Here is a 24,897-nt window from a genome sequence, read left to right on the forward strand (position 1 = left end):
TCTTGTTAAGAGCCAAACATCAAATGTGCCCTTATATTTTTAATGAATCTCATCCAAATGCTAATGCATACACCTTGACAAGTAGTATAAATAAATAAAACAAGAAAAAAATACAGCAATGTCTTTGCCATTCCCCAAAACAAAGCACACACTGCCAAAGATAATTTCATTAGGACTCACTGGTAACAAACTACATATGGTTAGTTTCTATTTCCAATTCTAGAGCTGTAATTTTAAGGACAAAATGTACGATGATTAAGAGTGCTATCTGTGTATATATAGGTATTATCACAACTCCTTTTCTTCCAGATGAGGAAATTAATTGGGACCAATGTTTTTCGATAAAGGCATTTTAAATAAGCACTCGATTTCTGAACAAGAATTTCAACCAGTTAAATTGAGCAAAATAAAGGTAGGATATGAGTACATTATTCTGTTACAGTAATCTTCATGTACTCAAAAAAAGTAACACTTGCATAGAAATGTCACAATTAATGAAGGATTTTATCTGAAGATAAAGTCAAAATTATGGCACCAAGGAAGGTAATAAACATTTGAAATTTTTATTGATTTTTAAATTTAAAATCCAGTTTTAACCACAAAATTGTTTGAATCACAAGTGGTAATACAATGTCTTCAATATTTTTCTAAAGTTATTTTTCTATATAATAATAAGACAACAGCATAGCATATAGGAAGTTTTCATTCCAGTGGCTTTTTTATATATTTATCCTTCTTAGGAAGGACAAATTAAATTTTTTAAATTAAACTTTTAAAATTTAACAACATCTAACGGAACTGTACAAAACAAAAAGACATTTTTTAAACAACTTGCCAAACTTATGAGTGTGTTTTAAAAACAACTTTGTAAATGTCTGGGCAAAGAAGCAAGCTGTCCTCCCTTTCCCTTCATAGTGAGTTTGTAAGGCTTTGTCTTTGTAAGCAGGAAGAATAGATTGTGTTGTTTTTTGCCAAAAACTGTTTATACTTAATCTCACTGAAGTATTGCTATATGGAGAACCCATACTCTGATCAACTTGATTTTTTGTGTGTAATGCTTGATCTACCAGGTAACTTCCCTACTGCTCCTAATGCTAGTGGGCTAATCCCACATTATTATTCCACTATCATCCCTGCAGAACGGTCTTGGTTTTGATGATAATCCGCCCTTTCCTTACCTGCTACCTCCTCAAAAAGGGACCAGAAAGATTCTAGCTGGCTAATTCACTGTTCCCTTTGAGCAAGAAAACAGGGCACAGGGAGAAAAGGACTTAGCTGGTGAGAGATTTGGCATATACCTTCAATGTGTGCCCTATAACACAGCATTGTCTCCAATCTCATCTATCAAATGACTTCCAACACTCTTAAGTCTCAGGTATTCTTAAATCTGTATCATCAGACATGAAGCTTCTCTTGTTAGAGTAATTAATCTTTCTTTGGATTAAAGTTTCTCTTTGAAATAAAACCACCTACCTAATCTGACTGCTAAATTTCTAGCTTCTTTGTTTTAAATATGCTCAGGAGTCAACCCAAATTCTGCAGCAAATAAATTTGCTTATTAACAAAAAAGAAAAAAAGAAAAGAAAAAAGATGACCAATTCTATAGATAGCTGTAAGGATGAATTACTCAAGTTCAAAATCAAATTCTGATTCTAAACACATAACAATTGTTTACATTCAGGATTAAGATGTCTTTAAGAGTTGAAACGACTTTGGAGATCATCCAGCCCAACTTCCATCCAGATATCACGCCTCTCACATATAGTAGTCTTCTGAATTATAAAAATTTATAAAGTTACTTCCAAAAAAAGCTACATAAATAAAAATTATCTGTTTATAGAAATATCTATTTAGCAGTTCCATAATTTAAAATATACAAATCAAATTGGGTAGGATTGGTTTGCCTCTCACTCCCACAGACTATATTTACACCTTAGACACAGCAAGTTACATTTAAACAATGAGTGTAGTACTACTTAACTAAAATGGAAAAAATAGTACTCAACATAATCCCTAATTTTTTCATGAACATAAAACTCCAAGTCACTTATGTGAACTATATCTCAATGTAGCTGTAGGAAAAATAAAAACCTGTGCTAACCTGGACTTTGGTCTCATTTAAGATTTGGTTCTGGAACGCAAATACCGTTTTTGAAAGCCCAATAAAATTAATTCTTGTATAGTCTGTATACATTGTTTACAAGGACTACAAGCACTGCATCACAAATTGGAGGCTTTGGTAAATAACTAAGTGTCCAACGTAGAAAATAACTATGGTCAAAAGTATAAAAGGTCTGACCTTATTTGAAATACGAAAAAGGAGTACTTGGAAGATACATGAAAATACTCAGCATAGATACTATGAAAAGCTGAATATAACAAAGTAACCTTTTTTCTCAAATTATTTCAGGCCACAGTATATAACAGAACTTATTGCTATTTGAAGTTTCATTAAAAATAGGTTCGTATATAGAAGAAATAAAATTGTGTCAGTAATACTGCTTCACTAATACAAAATATGCCCCTTTTAGAAGACATGTTCTCTAGATCTCATTTCTAAAACTGTATTTTTCTCATTTCTAAAACTGAAGTATCCAATCAAACTGACCTTACTAAAATCCCACAAATTATAAATCAATTAATGTTCTGATTTCATTAATTTTGGCTTGTTTCATTTCATCAGCATTTGGTTTTTTAGTTCCAAAGGCTCCTGCTGCAAGTTCTCTCTTTTTGTTTTGTATTTTCAGCATATTTTCTTCAACAGAGTCCTTTACAATGAACTTTAAAAAGAAAAAAAAAGTTAAATTAAGTAGTTTTTAAGGCATAGTATTTCAAATCTTTATTAAAAAAACTAAATGAAAGATTTGCCTCATGGCAAAAACCGCAATTACTTTTGCACCAAACTATAATAACTATTTAATAGAACTGAGCTTTGCTTTCCTTACCCAATATGGTTTTCTTATATAAAGAATATGGCTGTACAAATAGAAGTTACAGATCACAAGATAGGCAAAGCAATAAAGAAAAAAAAGCAAACTATATAAGCAACTCTGGCAAAATGACTTCAGCATTGTATTAAAAAGGCCATTCCGACCGGGCATGGTGGCTCACGCCTGTAATTCCAGCACTTTGGGAGGCCGAGGTGGGCAGATCACGAGGTCAGGAGATCGAGACCATCCTGGCTAACACGGTGAAACCCCATCTCTACTAAAAAATAGAAAAAATTAGCCAGGCATGGTGGCGGGCGCCTGTTGTCCCAGTTACTCGGGAGGCTGAGGCAGGAGAATGGTGTGAACCTGGGAGGTGGAGCTTGCAGTGAGCCGAGATTGCGCCACTGCACTCCAGCCTGGGTGACAGAGCGAGACTCCGTTTCAAAAAAAAAAAAAAAAAAAAAAAAGGCCATTCCCAGAAATTCAAGAATGAATCTTTAGTATAATTCACAACACTAACAAAGAGAAAAATAAAACGTGATCATCTCATTCCTGATAAAAACTTGATTTTAAAATACCCTAACTGGGAATGAATGTCTCAACCTTACATATTTAATGTGAAACAATAAAAGTATTCTCAACAAAACAGAAACAAGTCAAGAATGGTCACTATCTGCTACTATTTAATATTGTTTAAAAAGACTCAATTACTGCAATAACTGAAGCTATATAATAAAATTTTACTGAAATACATATAAGAGCTACATAAATGGAGAAGAGATACTATGTTCCTGTATGGAAACATTCCTTATTTATAAAGAAAGATAGTTCTCGAAAGTAATAATAAATTCAATAAATCTCAAACAAGATATCTTAAATGGGATTTTATAACCAAAACCTAAAGTTCAATTCAAGAGTAATAATAATAACCACCAATACAATTTTCAAAAAGGGTAATCAGAACATTTTACCCTATCAGGTATCAAAACTTACTTTAGGAAACCATAGTTGTTATAAGAGTAATACTGCCCTAAGAAAAGGAAAAGAGATCAATGGAACAGAATAGTCTAGAAAAAGACCCAAGTAATATATATAAATTAGTTTATGATGAAAGTGACATTTCATACTAGTTAGTAGGGAAAGAGTTGGAATTTTCAAAGAAAAAAAATGATGTGACAGAACAAATCGTTCTTCATCTGATAAAAGAATAAGCTTAGACTCATGTCACAAATCATAAAACAAAAAATAAAATCTTCCAAAAGAACCAGAATACAGAATAGTTGAAAAAATGTGAAAATCAAGCCTTCTGTCCTAGGTAAGACCTTAAAACCTAGAACGTATAAAAAAGGCTGACGTTTTAAATCATAAAAATTTTAAAGCTTTTTCATGACCAAAAAAATGCAGTTTAAACACAAGGAAGAGTATGGGATAAACCATTTTCAACATACATAAACAAAAGATTTAAAGTCAGACTGTATCAGGGAGTCCTTTATACTATAAAACTATTTGTACCATAACTATGGGAACTGGACAGAAGATATAAATAATTCACAGAAAAAATGTTAATAAACAAGGTATGTGAAATATACTCAAGTTTTTAGGTAAATGCAAATTAGAACAGCACTTTTTTGGCCACAGAAGCATAAATTAACAATTTTCATATAAATCCTATTTTGAAACCAACTCGATAGTTAATAAAAATTCTAAATCCAGAATTCTAGTTTTCTTAACTTATCCCAAAGAATTACTTGCATCTATGTGAAAAGATTTATATATAATAATGCTCATTATGGCACTGTTTTTATTAGCAAAAAACTTCTATATGGTTTTGTAGAGTAGTCAAATTCAGAGAAAGAAAGTAGAATGGTAGTTGCCAGGGGCTGGGGGGAGAGGAATGGGAAGTTATTATTTAATGGATACACAGTTTCAGTTTAAGATGATGAAAAAGTTCTGGAGATGGATGATTGTGATGGCTGTTGCACAACAACATGAATGTACTTAATGCATCTAAACTGTATACTTCAAAATGGTAAATTTTGTATTTTACCACTATTTAAAAAAATGTGTTCATCTAAATGTACTTATGAGGTGGTCTCCAATGTATAGTTTTAAGGAAACGAATATGTTGTAGAATAAAGTATAATTCCATTTATCTTTAAAAGAATGTTTTTAAGGAGATGTACACATAACTATAAATGTAGGTGCAGAGAAAGGCCCCTTAAACAGCATATATTAAATTATTGATGAAGGAGGAAAAGGTGACTTACATTTTGCTCTGCATAATTACACTCAATCATTATAATAATATATTCATGCATTACTTGCTTAATTGTAAAAACTGTATCAACCTAGTCTTAAAATAGTTTGTTTAAAAACTCACTTTTGTGATGATAACTTCTTGCTTCTGGCCAAGTCTATGGCATCTGTCAAAGCACTGATCTTCAGCAGCAGGATTCCAGGCCTAACAAGAACATGGACGAGTTGCTTTATTACTGCCCTGATCTTTGAGTGTTTTGCATTTGTCCTTTCATTTCACTAGTATTCATTCATCTTTTTCTGACTGAAAGTTTTCTGCCTGAAGTCAGATACTAACATCACAAATACTCTGGGGGAAAAATCCACCCTCCCAATCACTATGATGATAGGCATCCTCCCCATACTACTACTTCTAATACCTAATACAGGCCCCGACATATGTATCAGCACCCAAAATAAGTATTTGTTGATTAATTTTTTTTTTCATTTTTAAAAGAATCTATGTGTGCTTAACAGCAGAAAAAGGTTATATATCCTCTTAAATGACTTAATTTATATGAGAAAAGACACAATTCTTGGGCCTATTTATAAAAAAGTTTTCTCCCCCTTTTCTGGTTTTCTTTCACTTTCCTCTGTTCATAAAATAAAAGTATAAAAAAAAGGTTTCTCCTGGCTAACACAGTGAAACCCCGTCTCTACTAAAAATACAAAAAATTAGCCGGGCGAAGTGGTGGGCGCCTGTAGTCCCAGCTACTCAGGAGGCTGAGGCAGGAGAATGGCGTGAACCCCGGGGGGCGGAGCCTGCAGTGAGCCGAGATCGCGCCACTGCACTCCAGCCTGGGCGACAGCGAGACTCCGTCTCAAAAAAAAAAAAGGGTTTTAAGAGTCAGTAAATCCTAAAAATTATTTTTTTGTTGATGCAATTTTCTGTATCAGTATTTGAAGTTAGTTTGACTTTAAAGCTGAGCTAAAAAAGTACCATTAGCTAATTAACACAGACATGATCATGAGAACTGTTTTAAGCTAAAGAATAAAATGATGGGTCGGGCACGGTGGCTCACGCCTGTAATCCCAGCACTTTGGGAGGCCGAGGCGGGCAGATCACGAGTTCAGGAGATCGAGACCATCCTGGCTAACACGGTGAAACCCCGTCTCTACTAAAAATACAAAAAATTAGCCGGGCGTGGTGGCGGGCGCCTGTAGTCCCAGCTACTCGGGAGGCTGAGGCAGGAGAATGGCGTGAACCCAGGAGGCGGAGCTGGCAGTGAGCCGAGATCGTGCCACTGCACTCCAGCCTGGGCGACAGAGCGAGACTCCATCTCAAAAACAACAACAACAACAACAACAATAAAATGAATGGTGCAACAATGAAAAGGGAAGAAGAACCAAAAAGATATAGAACTCTGGTAAGTGGTTTTTAAATAGTATCATGAATTGTTTGGATAAGGATCATTAAATTTTAAATTAAAACTATGAGGTTTCCTTTTTTTTTTTTTGAGATGGACTCTCGCTCTGTCACCAGGCTGGAGTGCAGTGGCATGATCTCAGCTCACTGCAACCTCCACCTCCTGGGTTCAAGCAATTCTCTTGCCTCAGCCTCCCAAGTAGCTGGGATTATAGGCGCTTGCCACCATGCCCAGCTAATTTTTGTATTTTTAGTAGAGACGGGGTTTCACCATGTTGGCCAAGATGGTCTCGATCTCTTGACCGGATGATCCGCCCGCCTCGTCCTCCCACAAAGTGCTGGGATTACGGGCGTAAGCCTCTGCGCCAGGCCATATTACCCCAATACTTATACAATGTTCCATGAAAAGGTAAAAGAAAGCTGGGCACAGTGCCATATGCCTGTAATCCCAGCTACTCAAGAGGCTGAGGGAGGATTGCTTCAGCTCAGGAGTTTGAGACCAGCCTGGGCAAAAGAGGAAGACCCTGTCTCTTAAAAAAAGAAAAAAAAATTTAAAGGTAAAAGACTTTCATGAGCAAATTTTTATTTTTTTATTGAATCATTATGTTTCTCGGACCTGACTTTTAAGTTAGAAACAACACTGGAAAGCTTGATATGTTCAATGAAGAACACTCAACTTACTATAGAACTGCTAAAACGTTCTGTAAATTTTTAAAAACTGTTAACACGTTCAGTCTCTGATCAACTTTTTAATACTAATTATTTTGGTATTAACCTCTTTGGTACTAAGATTATAAGCAAGAAAAAATTTGGGATTTGTTCTAAAAATCAGCTTCTAGAATTATCACTGGATTAATTAATATTCAACAATCTATAGTTACAAATATTTTTGTATAGTAGCCATAAAATACTGCCAACAAAGATTTCAAACTTCATCCACAGTATTAAGGCAAGAAAATACAACAGACTGGCTGGGCGCGGTGGCTCACACCTGTAATCCCAGCACTTTGGGAGGCCGAGGCAGGTGGATCACGAGGTCAGGAGTTCAAGACCAGCCTGGCCAACATGGTAAAACCCCATCTCTACTAAAAATGCAAAAATTAGCCAGGCGTGGTGGCAGGTGCCTGTAATCCCAGCTACTGAGGAGGCTGAGGCAGAGAACCACTTGAACCCAGGAGGTGGAGGTTGCAGTGAGCCAAGATTGTGCCACTACACTCCAGCATGGGCAACAGAGCAAGACTCCGTCTCAAAAAAAAACGAAAGAAAATACAACAGACCATACCATATCCATGATATTCACCCATGAAGGCCTAAGTATGATGACCCTAGTTATAATCTTACTGAGAAGGATACCCTCAGTTGAGGGAGGAAAAAGGAAGCCTGAGTAAACATATATGCATTAACAAGGTAGCCTCACCCAAGTAACTAAAATTTATATCTCAGTAGAATTCCTACATGTATCTCAGTAGAATTCCTACATGTTAAAAATCTTCTGCGTTTCAGGCAACAAGTTACAACCACAAATCTTAAGTCGGAATGCACAGAAACAGCAGAGGGTTGCCTTTAGCCCACATAGTACCCAGTGCAAATTAGAAACTGAATTAGTCCAAGGTCCTTTCAGGCCAAACAGCCCATTTGTACATGTAGAAAAACATGCTCCTATGTGAATGCACATCCAGGTCACACAGCTTGGTGAGTAAAGTTCAAAGTGAATTTTAGCCTCTGTTCTACCTTCATGCCTATACTACACAACCACAATTGACTGCACTATATTAGGCATTAAAACGTACTCAGAACATTCCATTAATGATCATTTGTTTCTCAAATTGTGATCCTAGACCACCTGTACCTCAATCAGCTATGATACATGCTAAAAATGCAGCTTCCTGGATCTAATCCTAGAACTCCTAAGTCTCTAAGTTGAATGCAAAGGAAATTGCATTTTACCTAATTCTTATGCACATTAAAGCTTAAGACCACTAGAACCGTGATGGTAATCATTTTGTCTATCTTGTTTATAGTTAGATTCCCAGTGCCTATAACAACTGACGCAAAGCAGGATCTCATTATTTGTTGGCTGAATGAACCACTACCCTAAAAAGCATTACGGTTAATATTTATTATAGAAGAAAAGTAGAATAGCATAGCATAATAGTACTTAAATATTTACATGGACTATGATTCTGGTTTTGCCTATTACTAACTGTGTGATACTGGGCACATTATTTACTTTTCTGTGCTTCAGTTGCCTCTTCAGTAAAACAGAGCATTTTTTTTCTTTTTTTCTTTCAGAGACGGTTTCTTGCTCTGTCACCCAGGCTGGAGTGCAGTGACAGGAACATGGCTCACTGAAACTTCAACCTCCTGGGCCCAAGCAATCAATCTTTCCGACTTAGCCCTGCAAGTAGCTGGGACTACAAGCACAAACCACCACACCAGAGTAACTTTTCTGGTACTTTTTTTGTAGAGATGGGGTTTTGCCATGTTGCCCAGGCTGCTCTCAAACTCCTGAGCTCAGGCAATCCATTCACCTTGGCCTCCCAAAATGCTGGAATTACAGGCATGTGCCACAGCACCTGGCCAAAACAGAGCATTTAATAATGGTATCTACCTCATAAGGATGTTGTGAGGATTTCAGTAAAGTGCTTAAGAGAAAGCTCTTAATCCACATTTACTAAGTTTTTGTTATCTATTTCTAAAGTTTACCTAAGAATTTTCACAGTTAATTATAACTATGAAGGTATTTACCATATAGTTTTTTGTCTTATTTTTTCGAAAGAAGTACTAAGATTCTGAAAAAATTTACAAAACTACTTACTGGATCCATTAAAAACACTCGAGAAGCTGCAGACAGATTCAAACCAACTCCACCTGCTTTTAAGGACAGAAGCATTATAGTTGGAGATCCTGCTTCAGTGTTTTGAAAACACTGAATTGATTCGACTCTTTTCTTTTGGGCCATGGAACCATCCAAACGAGTAAACACAAATCCAGAGGCTCTAATGGGGGGAAGAAAAGAGACAAGTAACAAACACTATTATTATAAAAATAAAACAAAGTTAAGTAACTACAAATCTCTTCAATAAATTCTTTCACTCATTTATTTAACAAATGTTTACTGAACACTGATTAATACGCTAGGCACTGAGTCAGTCATTTTCTGATAAATTCAGGACTTAATCTTTAAATTCCTGTGCTGTCAGGAAGTATTCTCTATTGTGACTCTGAGTATCTTTCAGATAAAATGACTAAAACTGGCAAAACAAATTAAGTTTTTTTTTTTGCTATCCAAATCAATACAATTATATAAAATCCTTTTACTGAAAGTGAAAAACACTGTGGAACTTACTTAAGTGGTATTTCTATTAAAGACAGGAATGTTGTAAACTGAGAAACAACCAAACTTTTTATGTTGGGATTCTTCTTTCTTAAGTCAGTCAATGCGTGCATTAGCGCATTAATCTGAAAAAATATTAAGATGTCCATTAGATTTCATTGTAAATCAGTAAAATTAGTCTAAAAGTTTTTATCATAAAGAAAAGGTCCTGAAATGTTATTTCCCTAAAATGCAAAAGACTACTCATTTAAAACAAAAAATTAAGACTGAAAGAACACTCTAATAATCTGAACCCATTCTATTTCCTCTCAAATTCACCACTAAAAATAAAAAGCCAGTGGTCAACAACAGAACACTAAAATGACAGGAATGAAAGCAGAATTATGATTTTGATATACTGTGTATATTTCCTTATATAAAGGTAAAACAAATACTCAAATATTTGCACATGAGTACTTCACCTTTGAACTGGATGTCCATTCCATATCAGACTTTTTCTCACTGTCACGTGCTAATTCTTCCGGAGGACATTCTAATAAATTATCTTCATGTATATCATTTCTGCATAAAGGGCATTTAGCATGTGGCTATATAAGAAAGAACGAAGTATGAGCAACACTTAACAGAAGAACAAACATAAATATGCCTAAAAATTTTTAAATGTATGCTAAAATCTCATAGCTAACATTTTATTAAACCTTTTAATAGATTTCATCCATTTAAGAGACATCCGAACATGCTGAACTCCAGACATAATGTGGTAAGTAGAATGGATAAAGGAGGGAGCAAAAGTATGTGATCTGGACTAGCTAGAAGCAAGAGCAAGAAACTAAATATTATAACATTGTAAGCAAGTTTAAAAAAAAAATCCATGAATAACAATTTATTGAACCTAAATACAATACAGCTACACTATTTAGTACTATTCTTTAAAAAAAAATCCATCTTAATGGCTTATAAAGCTATTAAGCTTATAAAGCTTATAATAGCTTATAAAGCTACTAGGATCTGTTAAATCCTATCAAGTTTATTCCAAAGCAACATCTGTTGTACCCATTTGAACCTGCTAATAAAATAAGATTATATCTTAAATAACTATATATAAAACACCATTACAATAAAATAATTCGGAAGCTAAAATTATTTAAAAGTCCATACAGTGTAACGGTTACTTTTGGGGAAGAGGGAGAGGGTAAATGATTGGGAGGGGCCACAAGGGGACCTAGGCAGCAGATACAGGAATATGTTTACCTCATAATTCACTGAGCTATTTAATCATGAATTTATACATTTTTTCTACATATGTTATATATCAATTTAAAATGTTAAAAAAAATTCTACCCCAGCTGAATGAATGCTTAACAGACTAGTCAACTTCAAAAAAATTCTACCACATAAAAGAATCTAGACCTACCTTATCCAACACAATAGCCAATAATCGCATGGGGCAATTAAGTCCTTGAAATGTGGCTAAGCCAAATTGAGGTGTGCTATAAGTATACACCACCACCAAATTCTGAAGATTTAGTTTTTTGTAAAAAGCACATCACATTAATACTTTTTATATTTTAGATATATTGGGTTAAATACAAATGTATTAAAATTAGCTTAATGTTTCTTTTTACTTAAGAGTATGACTACTAGAAAACTTAAAATTATCTTTGTGTCTCACATTATCAATCCATTTATTGAACAGCAATGATATAAACAGCGGAATTAAGATATTGACTGTGAACATCTTTTTATGTTGCAAGTGTTGCATTAGGAGAAATATATCACCTATTAAAATACTGGAATAATTAACTATCAAAGGTATATTATTAAATCCAAGTGCAAAACTCCACATACTATCTTTTATTATATTAAAGACAGGTATGCCACTCTATCAAACACTGAACCTCTACTGAGCAAAAAACTAACCTGCTCATTCTGAATGACTTGGCAAATACAGGGTTTACAAAATACATGTGCACAATGTGTTATCACAGGAACTGTTAAAGAATCCAGGCAAATTGCACATTCTTCATCTGAACCTGAGCTCAGAATTAACTTCATCTTCCTTATTAACTTCTTTCTCAGTTCTTCAGGTGTATCATTTCCTAGAGAAAAGGCTGAAAAATTAATTTCAGAGCAAGGTTTGTAATATGACAAGTTAATCTATCTTATAAGGAAAAGTTTCGCTTGCCAGTAGGGAAAGTCTCTCATCATTTTCTGTCATAGGCAAAAAGCATAATTTAAATTTGAAATTTAAGAAACGTTCAGAAGCCAAAATAGTAGCCAACTCACGTAATATACCTCATAGAGAAGCATCATTATAACATGATAATAACATACCAGCACACAATAAAAGGCAGATCCAATATGAATCTTTCATCAAAGGGTATCTATCACTGGAATTCCTGGAAAGACCTCATTATAATTCCATTTCATTGGTAAAAAAATTATTGAATGTATTCCTAGCTGAGTCTCACACTAAAAGCAATCTCCATTTGACAGAACAAAATAAACTAAATGTATGCCACATAAAAAAAAATTATCACTCTTATTTAAGTATCTCTGACAAATACAATGATATGAAGCAATCAAATTTACCTACCTGAGGGGCCATTGGAAGACACTGCATTTGTAAGAAGGTAAGTATGGCAACACATTTGCCGCAATCTAAGCAAAAGACCCAGGACATCTGCATAATGTGCCAGGACAGTCCCTTCATTAAAATACCTAGAGATTAAAATGTCAAATATTATTAAGTCCACTAAACAATAATAACTTCTTATTCTAAAACAGCAGAGTAAAATGGCATTTTTCTTTTCTTCTCTAGAAATTACTCCAAAACAAGAATGAAAAGCAGGAAAGCAAACTCTAATAAAACCAAGAGAGATCTATAACAATAAGGTACAATATATGAGAAATGGCTGCCAATTGCAGTGTAAGTCAGATAGGAAGATGCTGAGAAGGATGACTGCAGATCTCAAACAGAGCTGCCAAAACACAATTCTTTAAAATGGATGGCATGCCCTGAGGGGAAAATCAATACCTCTCATGTGCAGAAACAGGAACAGGGTGCATGCTTGGTGACTTGAGCTTCCATGGAGAAATTTATATCAAAAAAAAAGGGAAGGTAAATTGAATACAGAAACATACAGGTGCACTGTGTTTTCAGAAAAAGACTACGGGCACAGCACTCTACACTCCAAGCACCCCTAAAGTTTCTGATCTCTGTTTATGTGTACTAATAAAACCTAAAGTAACTCAACATGTAACCCTGAGTCTTAAGTAAATTGGGTTATTTCCTGCTGATCTGGGACATGATTGTGACCTTTCCCTTTTGTACATCTAGACTAGCAAATAGCTAGTCCAAGAAGAACTCAAGATATTCAAATATAAGTAATAATCAGCAGAGAGCAAAGGTAGGGGACACATGGCAGTGAAAGAAAACTCAGCAGAAAAATGTTGCCACAGAGCAAATAAAAATTATGACCAAGGATACTGTCACAATTTAACACCACTCAATAAAACAACTCCTCCAAAAAAAAAAAAAAAAAATCTTAAAGCAAAGACAAAGAGCTTTGAAAAAATATGGCAAGAGAACATGAAGAGATGAAAGATGAGCTGGTATGGCTCAAGAAAGTGAAAGAAAACAGTGAATCATCAGAGAAATGAAAGTCACACTGAAACCAATATAAGCCAATATAAAAAAAGACTAGTCACTGATAAAAACACAGAAAAGGATGTAGGAAACAGGATTGAGAAAATCAAAATTAAACAAAAAAATGTAAAAGATCAGAAATAAAATGATACCTATGGAACACAGATAAAAGACATCTAACATACACAGAGAGAAATAAAATAATGGAACAGAAAACAATATTTAAAGAAAGCTTTCCAGGAAAGAGAAGGGGAGAAAAGCCTGGAATCTAAGGATTTAAATAATATCACATGTCCCAGGGAAAGTCAACAGAGAAGTTGCTGAACTTCAGAGGGAAAAAAAAAAAAAAAAAAAAAACAGGCTTCCCCACAGAAACATTCTATACAATACAGTGGTACAATGACAACATAGATTCTTAAGGAAATGGGTGATTCAAAAATTATATAACCAGGCCATCTGATATTTAAGTATTTTAAGGCAACAGAAGAAATATAGCCTAACGGCTAAGAGTACAAATTTTTAGAGCTAGCTGGTCATGAATTCAAAACCTGGCTGTGCCAATTTAATTATGTAACCTTGGACAGGTTGCTTAACCTATGTCTTGAGCTTCCTCAGTTCTAACAGTGGCATTGTAAAAGTACCTACCTCATACAACTACTATTATTTAATTTAATACACGTAAAGTATTTAAAATAGTGCCTGGACTATATTAAGTGCTATACATGAATCTGTTGCTAGTATTAGTACTGGTAGTATTATGGCAACAAACACTTCTGAATATTGAAGAATGCAAGGAATAGGCAAAATAATACAAAGATTAAACTTACAAGCTCTAAACCAGACTGCCAGAGTTAATCAGTCCTGTCACTCACTAGCTGTGTGACAACAGTGTAAGTCACCTAAACTGCTCTGTGCCTCAGTTTCCTCACTTATAAGATGTGGTTAATAATTATACTGACCTAATAGGATTGCTGTGAATACATTTAAAGCACTAAGATCAATGTATAACACCTAGTGAGTGCTAAATAAATGTTAGTAAATATATAGCCTATTAAAAAGAATACTTTAAAAATAACTTATTTTCTGAGAACAGTTTCAATAAAGCTAATCTTTTTCAACTTTTTCAAATAGAATAACCTTTACTAACACTAATTATTCCCTGGCATGGTCATATCTTACTGATACTCAGCATTTCAATTTAAGAGATCTCTTTTGAGTGCCTACCATGTGCTAAATATTAGAAGCTTCCTCCTATTTCACCAGCCATTGCTGTCTTCACAGATCTCTTTCACTTTACTCACTCCCTTGGTGATCTCATGGCTTTAATTACCATCCACACATAGGTGACTTTGAACTCAACTCTCCTATCCAACTAATTATTTGACATCTCTACTTGGAAAATTCACGGGCATCCTATGATCAATGTGTCCAAAACTGAGCTTCTGATCTTAGCTTAAAAAAACCTCTGCTCTTCCCATAGACCTGTCTTGGTAAACGGCAATTCCAACCTTCCAGTTATTCAGGTAAAAAAGGATTGAAGTTATCTTTGATTCCTCTCTTTCACATACCATAACATATCAACCAGCAAGTTCTGTTGGTTCTACGTTCACAATTTAACAGAATCTAATCATTTTTCACTCCCTTTATCACTACTATGGTAAAAACCACCATCATCTCTTACTTTGACTGCCACTGGTCTCCCTACTTCTGACCTTATTCCTATTCAAATAACCTAAATCTGAGCACAGCAGCCAGAGTGATCTTTTAAAAATATAAATCAGATTATGTCCCTCTCCTGGCTCAAAACCCTTTAAGGTTTCCTGTCATAAAAAGTAAAAGCCAAAGTCCTTGACATATGCGTTATATACCCCCATTCCAATATATCTCTGATATCATGACTATTTTCTCTCGTTCATACTATCCAGCCACACTTGCTTCTCTGTTATTCTCCAAGCTCACCAGGCGTGCTCCCAACTGGGAGCATCTACACTTGCTCTTCCTTCTGACTGAAACACCCCTTAATCCCAATCACCTTTAGATCTTTACCTATATATCATCTTCTCAGTGAGGTCTTCCTTAATACCCTACTGAAAAAGCTTTGGCATTCCCCATCCCCTTTCGTTGCTTTATTCCTTAAAACTTAATCATGTTTTTAAATTATCTGTTTCTTCCCATTAAAATATAAGTTCCTTGAGTGCAGGCATTTTTGTCTGTTTTATTCTGCTGTATCCCAATGGGTATAAGTGCCTGGCACACAGTGGGCACTTAATAAATTTTTGTTGAAAGAATGAATATGAAAAGAAATAAGATTTTGAACTCAGAAATCTGCTGCTTAGAACAATCTTTCCCACTCTCTCTAATTCCTATCAAACCTGCTTTGTACCTACCTCATTGAAGTTTTTATGTTTTGAAGATTCCCCTTTCACAGTCCTATTCTGCTTTCACTTGTCTCTTATTCATTCTGTTCCCTATGGGCATTCACATTAAACCTGATCTTGCTTGGACCAGAATTTCATACCTTCTACCAATCCTTAATCTTCTTGTTAAACCTATTTCATCAGTTCCTATTCCCAGATTTCCATATGATTTTGGAAATAGAAGCAAGCAAAATCTTCTGGCTAGCAATTGAGAACTTGTCATTTAAAGTAAGCTTTAAATTGTTTCCTAACTTAAAAAATTACTTACCTGGTGAATTATACTATTATTTCATTCACTTTAACTATTAATTTGTAAAAAACACTGTAATTCATAGGAGCAAATTATCTTTCAGTATACTTCAAACTATTGCTAACACACCTAAATAATGTCATTCAGTGAATGGGAAACAAAGTCAACAGAAACTATTTTTTAACATGGCTTTCTTTCTCCATACCTTCCAATAGTGGCTCTGCCTTCATTTTTCACAGACTGATAAATCTTTCTCTCTTCATCTGAAAGTGTAATGTGCTGAATAAATACTTTACGTTCTGGTAACTCCAAAACAGGTTTTCCTTTAATTTTGCTTGTCTTTGTTCTTCTAAGTGTAATATTTTTAATTAGGGACTGTAAACGCCTAATCAGAATAAAACAAATAATTATGTAACTTTTAATTTCTACATAAATTGATCCAAGAAGAACAAAACAGAACATTTTAATTTGTTACTGTTTTATAGCTTCTGTAAAAGTGTTTTTAAAATCCCCTATTTGGGGTTTTAACCAATCTGATAATCACAGAAGTATTCTACAAAAATAAAATTATTAAAACAAATGTATGGAAATTTCCCCTCAATACCTATCATAGTTTAATCTTTTTATATCCTGTCCTTATTTTCTTAAGCTCTGCTCCCCATTTTTGTTCCAATCACTAACTCTTTTACTTCTCAACTGTCCTGTCAAGTCCATCACCGAATAGTCAACACTCAAATTCTAAGTATCTATTAAGTGCAAGGCACTGAATTAAACGTTGTAAGAATACAAATATGGGTAAGATACTACATTCTGTAATATGAAAATCAAAAGTATATAAATAAGTAATTGTATAAAGTAATGAGTGCCCCCAAAATAAAAAGATAATATGGTAATTCAGAACACAGAAAAATGCTTTACAGGTTCCACAATCTTTACATTTCTTTCTCAGTACTGGAAAAAAGAGACGTATCAATTCTTGTTTTTTCCCAACATTGAAATATAAATACAATTTTCTGGAGTTTAAATAGTTGGTTTTGAGGAATCAAGTGGATAGTACTGCCAACTAGGTTAGTGGCTCTTGAAGCTTTTTCACTATAACTCACAGTAAGAAACACATTTTATTCTATCCAGCAAAAATATACAAACACATACAAAAGAAACAAATATTTCACAAAATAATACTTACTATGTATCATGCACTCTGATATTTATTAATCTCTTCTCTATTTCACTGTCTTTTTAAATGCTGGCTACCACCTTTATGATTTTATATCCCACTAATGGATCTCAAATCTTCAGTCTATAAACTGGTGCTTCGGCCAAAAAGTTGAACCACATTGGTCTACATCTTGCAAAATGGCTGTCACTGAGTTTTAATTTATGTTCTCAACTTTTATCTATCTCCACCAGAAACAACCACATAAAACTTTCCTATATAACTTTTGCTGAGGTCATGGCACCTCACATCATTCACTATATAAAGCTATGTAAGGCTGGGTGTGGTAGCTCATGCCTGTAATCCCAGCACTTTGGGAGGTCGAGGCAAGAGGATAACCTGAGGTCAGAAGTTTGAGATTAGCCTGGCCAACATGGCGAAACCCCATCTCTACTAAAAATACAAAAATTAGCGGGGCATGCTGGCGCAGACCTGTAATCCAAGCTACTTGGGAGGCTGAGACAGGAGAATCGCTTGAACCCAAGAGGTGGAGGTTGCAGTGAGCCAAGATCGTGCCACTGCCCTCCAGCATGGACGACAAAGCAAGACTCCATCTCAAATAAATAAATAAATAAATAAAGCTATATAAGATATGAAAACTTAATGCATATTAGATCCTCAAAGGATATACAATGTTTCCTGCTAAATCTGTTAATGCTGGTTTTGGGGCTTTGGGGCTTAGCAACACACAAAAAACAGTTATGTCTTTCCTTTCAGTTTAGCCAAAACAGGGGAAGGGTAGTTATTGACAATTAGAAATCTTTGTCTTTCCAAACAAGCATCACTAGGTTCTGAAAGACAAAGGCATTGAGCCATAAACACTTCTTAGAAGGAAAAGTTAAGAGTCAAGTTAAAATAGTAAAGGAAGTGCCAACTGGTTCAAGCTACTAACAGTTATTTGTAACTAATATTAATCACTGTCTGAAATTACTTACCTAAGTCCTCCTTCATCTCCCATTGTGACAGGACGCTGTATTGTTCTATGCCACCATTCTCTATCAATAAATGGTTTAAGTTTTAAAAAGGAAAGAAGAGACCACAAGTCCTTTAAAGAATTCTGGATTGGAGTACCTAGAAATAACAGGAAACTGTTATAACTCTTTAACCAGAGTATCCAATAAGAGTATCTATTTGGCCCAATCAGAGAAGACAACAATTGAAAATGGGCACTCTGTACCAGGCCCATCATTATCAATTAAATTAAACTATCAAGTGTTGACTATAATCATTTATTAAAAATATACATGTCTCAAGATACAGTTTTGCTCTAATTTTTAGCTCTCACATGCCACACTAGCCAGGAAAAAGACTGGAAAATTCAACTTTCTCCTTATCAAGTACATCTGCTTATTTAGTTTTTAAAGCAGCAGCACTAGTAGAAGGAAAAAGCAACTAGTTTAAGTTTACATTCTTTTCCTTACCTTCTAGTAAAGGTATTGTGAATGGCAAACAGGTTTGAGGATGGGAAACAGAAATCAAGATTATGACTGGATGACTAGAGTGTCTACTCCATTTCCAAAGTTCAAGAATAAGTCTAGTGACTGTTCCATAAATTATCAGTAAGTCAAATGTTGTTATATCACAGGCAATTATGAAGAACAACTCAAAACATTTGATTAAATTATTTACATGATTAATTTTGGGACAGCCTTTACACCCACTTGAAGTTTACAAAGTTACTTTACTAACTTACATAATGATATATTTTAGAGATTTAAGGTTTTAATAAGTTTAACGCTATGATTACCTGTCAAAACCCATCTTCTTTCTGATTCTAAGTCAAGTACAGCTTTTGTCTGCTGAGCATTTGGATTTCGTATGGCATGTCCTTCATCCAGGATCACTCTTAGCCACCTTATGCTATGTAATGGACTATCTCCTTTAGTCTGAAATAAATGTTTTATATGAATTAAAAAACACAGGAAAGTAAAATAGTACTTAATATGATTTGCTAACTAGTTGCTATCATTATTTAATATCAAATTTACTATGTGCTAGGTACTGCTTTAAGCACTACATTAATTATTGAATACTCACAAGTTTATAAAATAAGTACTTATTAGCACACCTAATTTTACAGATGAGAAAACTGAAGCACAAACTGCTAAGTAAGTATGTTACCCAAAGCACCACAGGTAGTAAGTGGCAGAACTAGCATTCAAACCCAAGCAGTCTAGCTCTCTGTTGAGTCACTGGTCAATACACTGAACTGTTCTACCTCAGATTAAAACATAGCAATGATATAGAAAATGGCAGTTTTAAGAATTACTTGAATTCAACATTACTTTCTTTTATATAAAAGGTAATATTTTTACTAGAAGACTGAAATTTTGATAGCAAGGTATTTTTCAAAAAGTTTTAACTTTTGAACAATTGGAATTATAAAGGTAAAAAACAATTAGACTAACTGGAAAACGTATGAACTGTAACTACAAAAAAAGCATACCTTCAAATTGAGATATTAATCAAATCATTGTGATAGAAAATAATTTTCCAGAATATTAAAAAAGAAAATAAAATTCATTTACAAATTGCTTTATATAATTACAATCCAAACTTAAAATCTAAACTTAAAATGTTCTAAATGAAAAATATTCCTGTCTGGGTGTGGTGGCACACGCCTGTAATCCCAGCACTTTGGGAGGCCAAGGTGGGTGGATCACCTGAGGTCAGGAGTTCAAGACCAGCCTGAACAAGATGGTGAAACCTCATCTCTACTAAATAACAAAAATTAGCTGAGTGTGGTGACGCATGCCTGTAATCCCAGCTACTTGGAAGGCTGAGGCAGGAGAATCATCTGAAACCAGGAGGCAGAGGTTGCAGTGAGCTGAGATCACACCATTATATTCCAGCCTGGGCAACAAGAACAAAACTCCATCGAGAGGGAGGGGGAGGGGAGGAGAAGAGAAAAGAAAAATATTCCTAAATTGGCATCTAAATAAGATGCAACCCTTTCATGCAAAAAGTCAAAAAAAAAAAACCATTTATTTTTCTATATATCATTAAGTATTTAAAAAGAAAAAAAAAGTATAAAGCCTGAATTTTGGAACACTCTAGAAACCTGTGGCATATTTCTTACATTCAATCTTTAAAAGATCTCTTAAGTATCAACAATACTTACTCCATAGTCATGAGTTAAAATATTATACGTAGTCAAAACAATATCCTGTTTTGAAAGTAAGGCTGGTTCTCTAATACGATCAGGACCATAATAAACATAAAAATTCAAGTGTACATCTGATTTTATATGTTGTCCAAACTGGTCCTAAAGAAAAATTAGGAATATTTTTAACAATGAGCAGATTAGTGTCAGACTTAATAGATGTATAAAAAAGTAACTGCCCTGGCAGTAGTGTGACAAATCCAACTACTAAAATTGTATGAAATCAAGTTTCCTGCAGTCTAGACCAAAATAATAACAATAAGAAAAACGACACATACACAGTAATAATAAATTATTTAAAATTTACTTGGCTCTACCAATCAGCAACTGCTTCATTTTTAGGAGGAAAAACCAAAGTTATTGAAAACAATAATGAGTTTTATAAAAATATTTTAATTAGAAGGCCCTTTAATGCTGCATTAGTTAGCAGACTTAATAATATAAAAATTAAACAGTAAAAGAACAACAACCAATATTTCCAAGGATGTGGGCAGAGATTCAAGCACTGTAGCCACTTTCTTTCACTCATTTATTATTGGCCTACCATTTGCCAGGTATCAACTACAATAGTGATGCAACTAAAAATGAAGAACAAATAATCATCTGTGACTTTCTTGAGGACATGATCAGTTTTAAAAACTTATTATTTTTTTTAATCATGAAAAAAACCAGACCTAGAAGATTTTCAGCAGAAAAAAATAGTCTGATTAAGCTGAAAAGAGAAGATACCAGGGAGACACAGCTGGGAAGCTATGAGGAGAGAGATGATGAAACCCTGAACCAGCATGGTAGAAGTAGGAACAGGGTGGAAAGGACAGGCGTGAAAAACAGAAACTAAGACAAGACTGATGGGACTTGGGGACTAATTAAATATGAAATATGAATAATAATAAGACTAAGATACTCTGATACTTCAATGACTACCTAGAATTGTGTGATAAAAATATAAGGAAGTTAAAAAAAAAAAAAAAAAGAAGGGAAAAGTGGGCATCCAAGTAAGAAAGAGATGAATATTTTAGACCTTTATCATTTTTGGTCACTATAGAATACCTGACTGAAGAAGTATACCAGGAAAATGTAAATAATTACCTGTAGATAAAAGTGAGAGGTGTAGATATGAATTTTAAAGTTAACAACAGACAGTATTTACAGCTGTAAGAATGAATGAAATTTCCTAAAGAGAGCATGTACAGTGAGCAAACGTTAGGGACAGAGTCTACAGAATACCAGTATGTAAGGAGAAGACTTGTTTCTATTGGGAGAAAATACATGATGTCTGGGGTATAATTAAAAATATTCCAGGCCAGGTGCAATGGCTCATGCCTGTAATTCCGGCACTTTGGGAAGCCAAGGTGGGTGGATCACTTGAGGTCAAGAGTTCAAGACCAGCCTGGCCAACATGGTGAAACCCTGCCTCTACTAAAAATACAAAAATTAGCTGGGCATGGTGGTGATGGTGATGCGCACCTATAATTCCAGCTACTTGGGAGGCTAAGGCATGAGAATCACTTGAACCCAGGAGACAGAGGTTGCAGTGAGGTGAGACTGTGCCACTGCACTCCAGCCTGGGTGATGGAATGAGATTCTTTCTTTAAAAAAGGCCGGGCGCAGTGGCTCACACCTGTTAATTCCAATACTGGGAGGCCGAGGCGGGCAGAACGAGGTCAGGAGTTCGAGACCAGCCTGATCAACATGGTGAAACCCCATCTCTACTAAAAAAACAAAAATTAGCCGGGCATGGGGGCATGTGCCTGTAATCCCAGCTACTCAAGAGGCTGAGGCAGCAGGATCACTTGAACCTGTGAAGTGGAGGTTGCAGTGAGCTGAGATCGCGCCATTGCACTCCAGCCTGGGCGACAGAGCAAGACTCTGTAAAAAAAAAAAAAAAAAATCAATCCAGCAAAGAAAAAAAGGAAAGCACATGTGTCAGACTTTTGGTAATTTTTGAATCTTGATGAGTAAATGGAGATCTCATTAAAATTTTTAAAAATACTCTTTTTAAAAAATTACATGTTGTATGGAAATACAGAAAAGACAGATTTAATAGGAACCAGAACAAAGACAGAGAAAAAGTTAGGACAACAAATATAGAGGGTAAAGGCCTGGGATCCAAAGAATATGAAAGTTTCAAGAAAAAAAAAACAAGGTGGACTTTTAATTTGTCATCTATCTTCATTCCCGTTCTTTACAAGAAGGTTTAGAGATAGCTCACAAAATAAGATGTAACAAAAAGAGTAATAAATGAGTAACATATTCAAGGCAGAGGAAAAGGGGAGCTCATTGGACATGGCAATATTGAAGTCTGAAGAGCTCTGCAAAGGGAGTTTCTGCAGTGAGTGGAAGCAAAAACCAGACTACCAAGGACTGAAGAAACTATTAAACATGAAATAATAAAGGCAAAAATGCAGAGAGAATAAAACATGAAAAAGTAAAGCTGAAAATGCAAAGAATTTCTTAAAGAAATTTGGTAAAGAAGAAAAGGAAATTAGAATCCAGCATGACAAAGAATCCAATATGAGAAAACTGAATCAATGGGTGGCCTTGAAATGGGACACTGCATATTTGTAAAGGGATTACACTTGGAACAGAAGAAAATCAGCTTTTCTGGAGAACAAAGGGAGAGAACTATAGTTACTCCATTTCTAGACAGTGTTAGGCTCTACTGTTTATGAATGTATGTATCATCCTCTCAATAGAAAATGAAAGAGGTGTTATTTCATGAGATTACTTGTCTAAATATCCAGAACAAATATGTGGTACAAGTAAGATTGGGTACCCAGTTTCTAGTCCTTTACCTGGATTATTTGAAGACAAAAACGGGAATATAAGTCAGTTCTAGCCTGCTCTGTAGAATGCTAGATCCTTTACTTGAGAGCCAGGAAGACAGTATCTTGTTGAGATTGTGAAATTTTAATTCTTGATCATTGAAATCGCTTGGATGTTCGTCTCCTCCAAATCTCATGTTGAAATGTAATCTCCAGAGTTGGATGTGGGGCCTGGAGGTGGGAGGTGTATGGCTCATAGCGGTGGATCCTTCCTGAGTGGCTGAGTGCTATCCCCTTGGTGATGAGTGAGTTCTCACTCTAAGTTCACACGAGATCTGGTTGTTTCTAAGTTTGTGGCACCTCTCCACTCTCTCTCTTACTCCCACTCTGGCAATGTGATGCTGGGTTCCCATCACCTTCTGCCAAGAGTATAAGCTTCCTGAGGCCTCACCAGAAGCAGATGCCAGCACGATACTTCCTGTAAAGCCTGCAGTATCATGAGCCAATTAAACCTCTTGAATTATCCAGCCTCAGTTATTTCTTTATAGCAATGCAAGAATGGACTAACACAACCATGAATCCCTAAATGCCAAACCACCTCTCATTCCTTTAAATTCACAGAGTGTGCATGATCTCACTTGGCAAGATTTTGCCACACTTTCCTTTCTGAACTTTACATTACCTGAACTTTCCTAAATATAAAATTATAATTAAATACTGCTTACCCATTTTAAAAATACATCTCTATACCCCAAGCCCTCAAATAATCAGTTAGATAGTTTATACCTCCATTAATACTCTAAACCTCATCCCGAAACTGCCATTCAAGTACCCATGTACTATCCTTCCCATAACAAACAACAAATTAAAGAAAGAACAGTTTCGTTGGAATAAAAAAATAGCAACAGACCATTAACATTCATTCTTCTGGTCCTAAGAGGAAAAATGATACACTTATCAGGACAAGGTGTAATTTAAAAAAAAATAAATAAACCAAAAACTTATATAAAAAAAGATAATTCATGTCATGGAAAAAAAGACTATATAAAGCCAAGAAGAGGCCACTAAATCTGACAATTAGACTATCACAAGTAGTCTTTTCCAATGCCATTTAGAGAACTAATGGTAGAAGCCAGATTACAATGAATTAAGGAATTAGTAAGTAAAAGCACAAAGTAGAAATTAACCCCCAAGAGTATGACAGTGAAGGAAAGCAGAAGAGTAGCAATTTAAAGATGCATATCAAGAGAATGTATTTTAAAACGAAAAAACCTGAGTATGTATCAGAAAAAAGCCAGTGGGAAGAGACTAAATAAACAAGGGAAAAAAGAACAGATGAGCAATGTGGGAAAAGAGAGAATCCAATGTAGAGGCTAAATACTGGTCTTAAAAAGAGTAGGATCTCTTCCTCCTCTGAGATAAGAAGAATGGCGATGACAGATAAACAGATAACTTGGAAGTGGTAAGAACGGTGAGTGGTCCTTATATTCACAGGGATTCCAAGAAAGT

General features: G+C 34.9%; 1 protein-coding gene across 8 annotated transcripts in view; it reads right to left on the bottom strand.

Annotated features, from left to right (window-relative positions):
* Positions 1–549: 549 nt before the first annotated feature.
* HLTF (helicase like transcription factor) overlaps positions 550–24,897 on the bottom strand; it is a 56,013-nt gene continuing 31,665 nt past the window's right edge. For 2 of the 8 annotated variants that reach the window (XM_009239403.4, XM_054552821.2), the window contains exons 15-26: positions 20,582–20,725; positions 19,208–19,346; positions 18,396–18,531; positions 16,450–16,629; positions 12,525–12,649; positions 11,849–12,027; positions 10,390–10,515; positions 9,941–10,053; positions 9,410–9,590; positions 5,311–5,391; positions 2,609–2,780; positions 550–1,772 (exon numbers count right to left, since the gene is read on the bottom strand). In XM_009239403.4, the coding sequence (XP_009237678.2) occupies positions 2,628–2,780; positions 5,311–5,391; positions 9,410–9,590; positions 9,941–10,053; positions 10,390–10,515; positions 11,849–12,027; positions 12,525–12,649; positions 16,450–16,629; positions 18,396–18,531; positions 19,208–19,346; positions 20,582–20,725 (1,557 nt within the window). In that variant the 3' untranslated portion in view covers positions 550–1,772; positions 2,609–2,627. Of the gene's footprint in view, positions 2,781–5,310; positions 5,392–9,409; positions 9,591–9,940; positions 10,054–10,389; positions 10,516–11,848; positions 12,040–12,524; positions 12,650–16,449; positions 16,630–18,395; positions 18,532–19,207; positions 19,347–20,581; positions 20,726–24,897 lie in introns of all 8 variants that reach the window. The other 6 variants (XM_009239401.4, XM_063722268.1, XM_002814159.5 and 3 more) reach the window with 3 other exon arrangements.

The sequence above is a fragment of the Pongo abelii genome, chromosome 2, assembly GCF_028885655.2.
Source record: "Pongo abelii isolate AG06213 chromosome 2, NHGRI_mPonAbe1-v2.0_pri, whole genome shotgun sequence".
Classification (NCBI taxonomy): Eukaryota; Metazoa; Chordata; class Mammalia; order Primates; family Hominidae; genus Pongo; species Pongo abelii.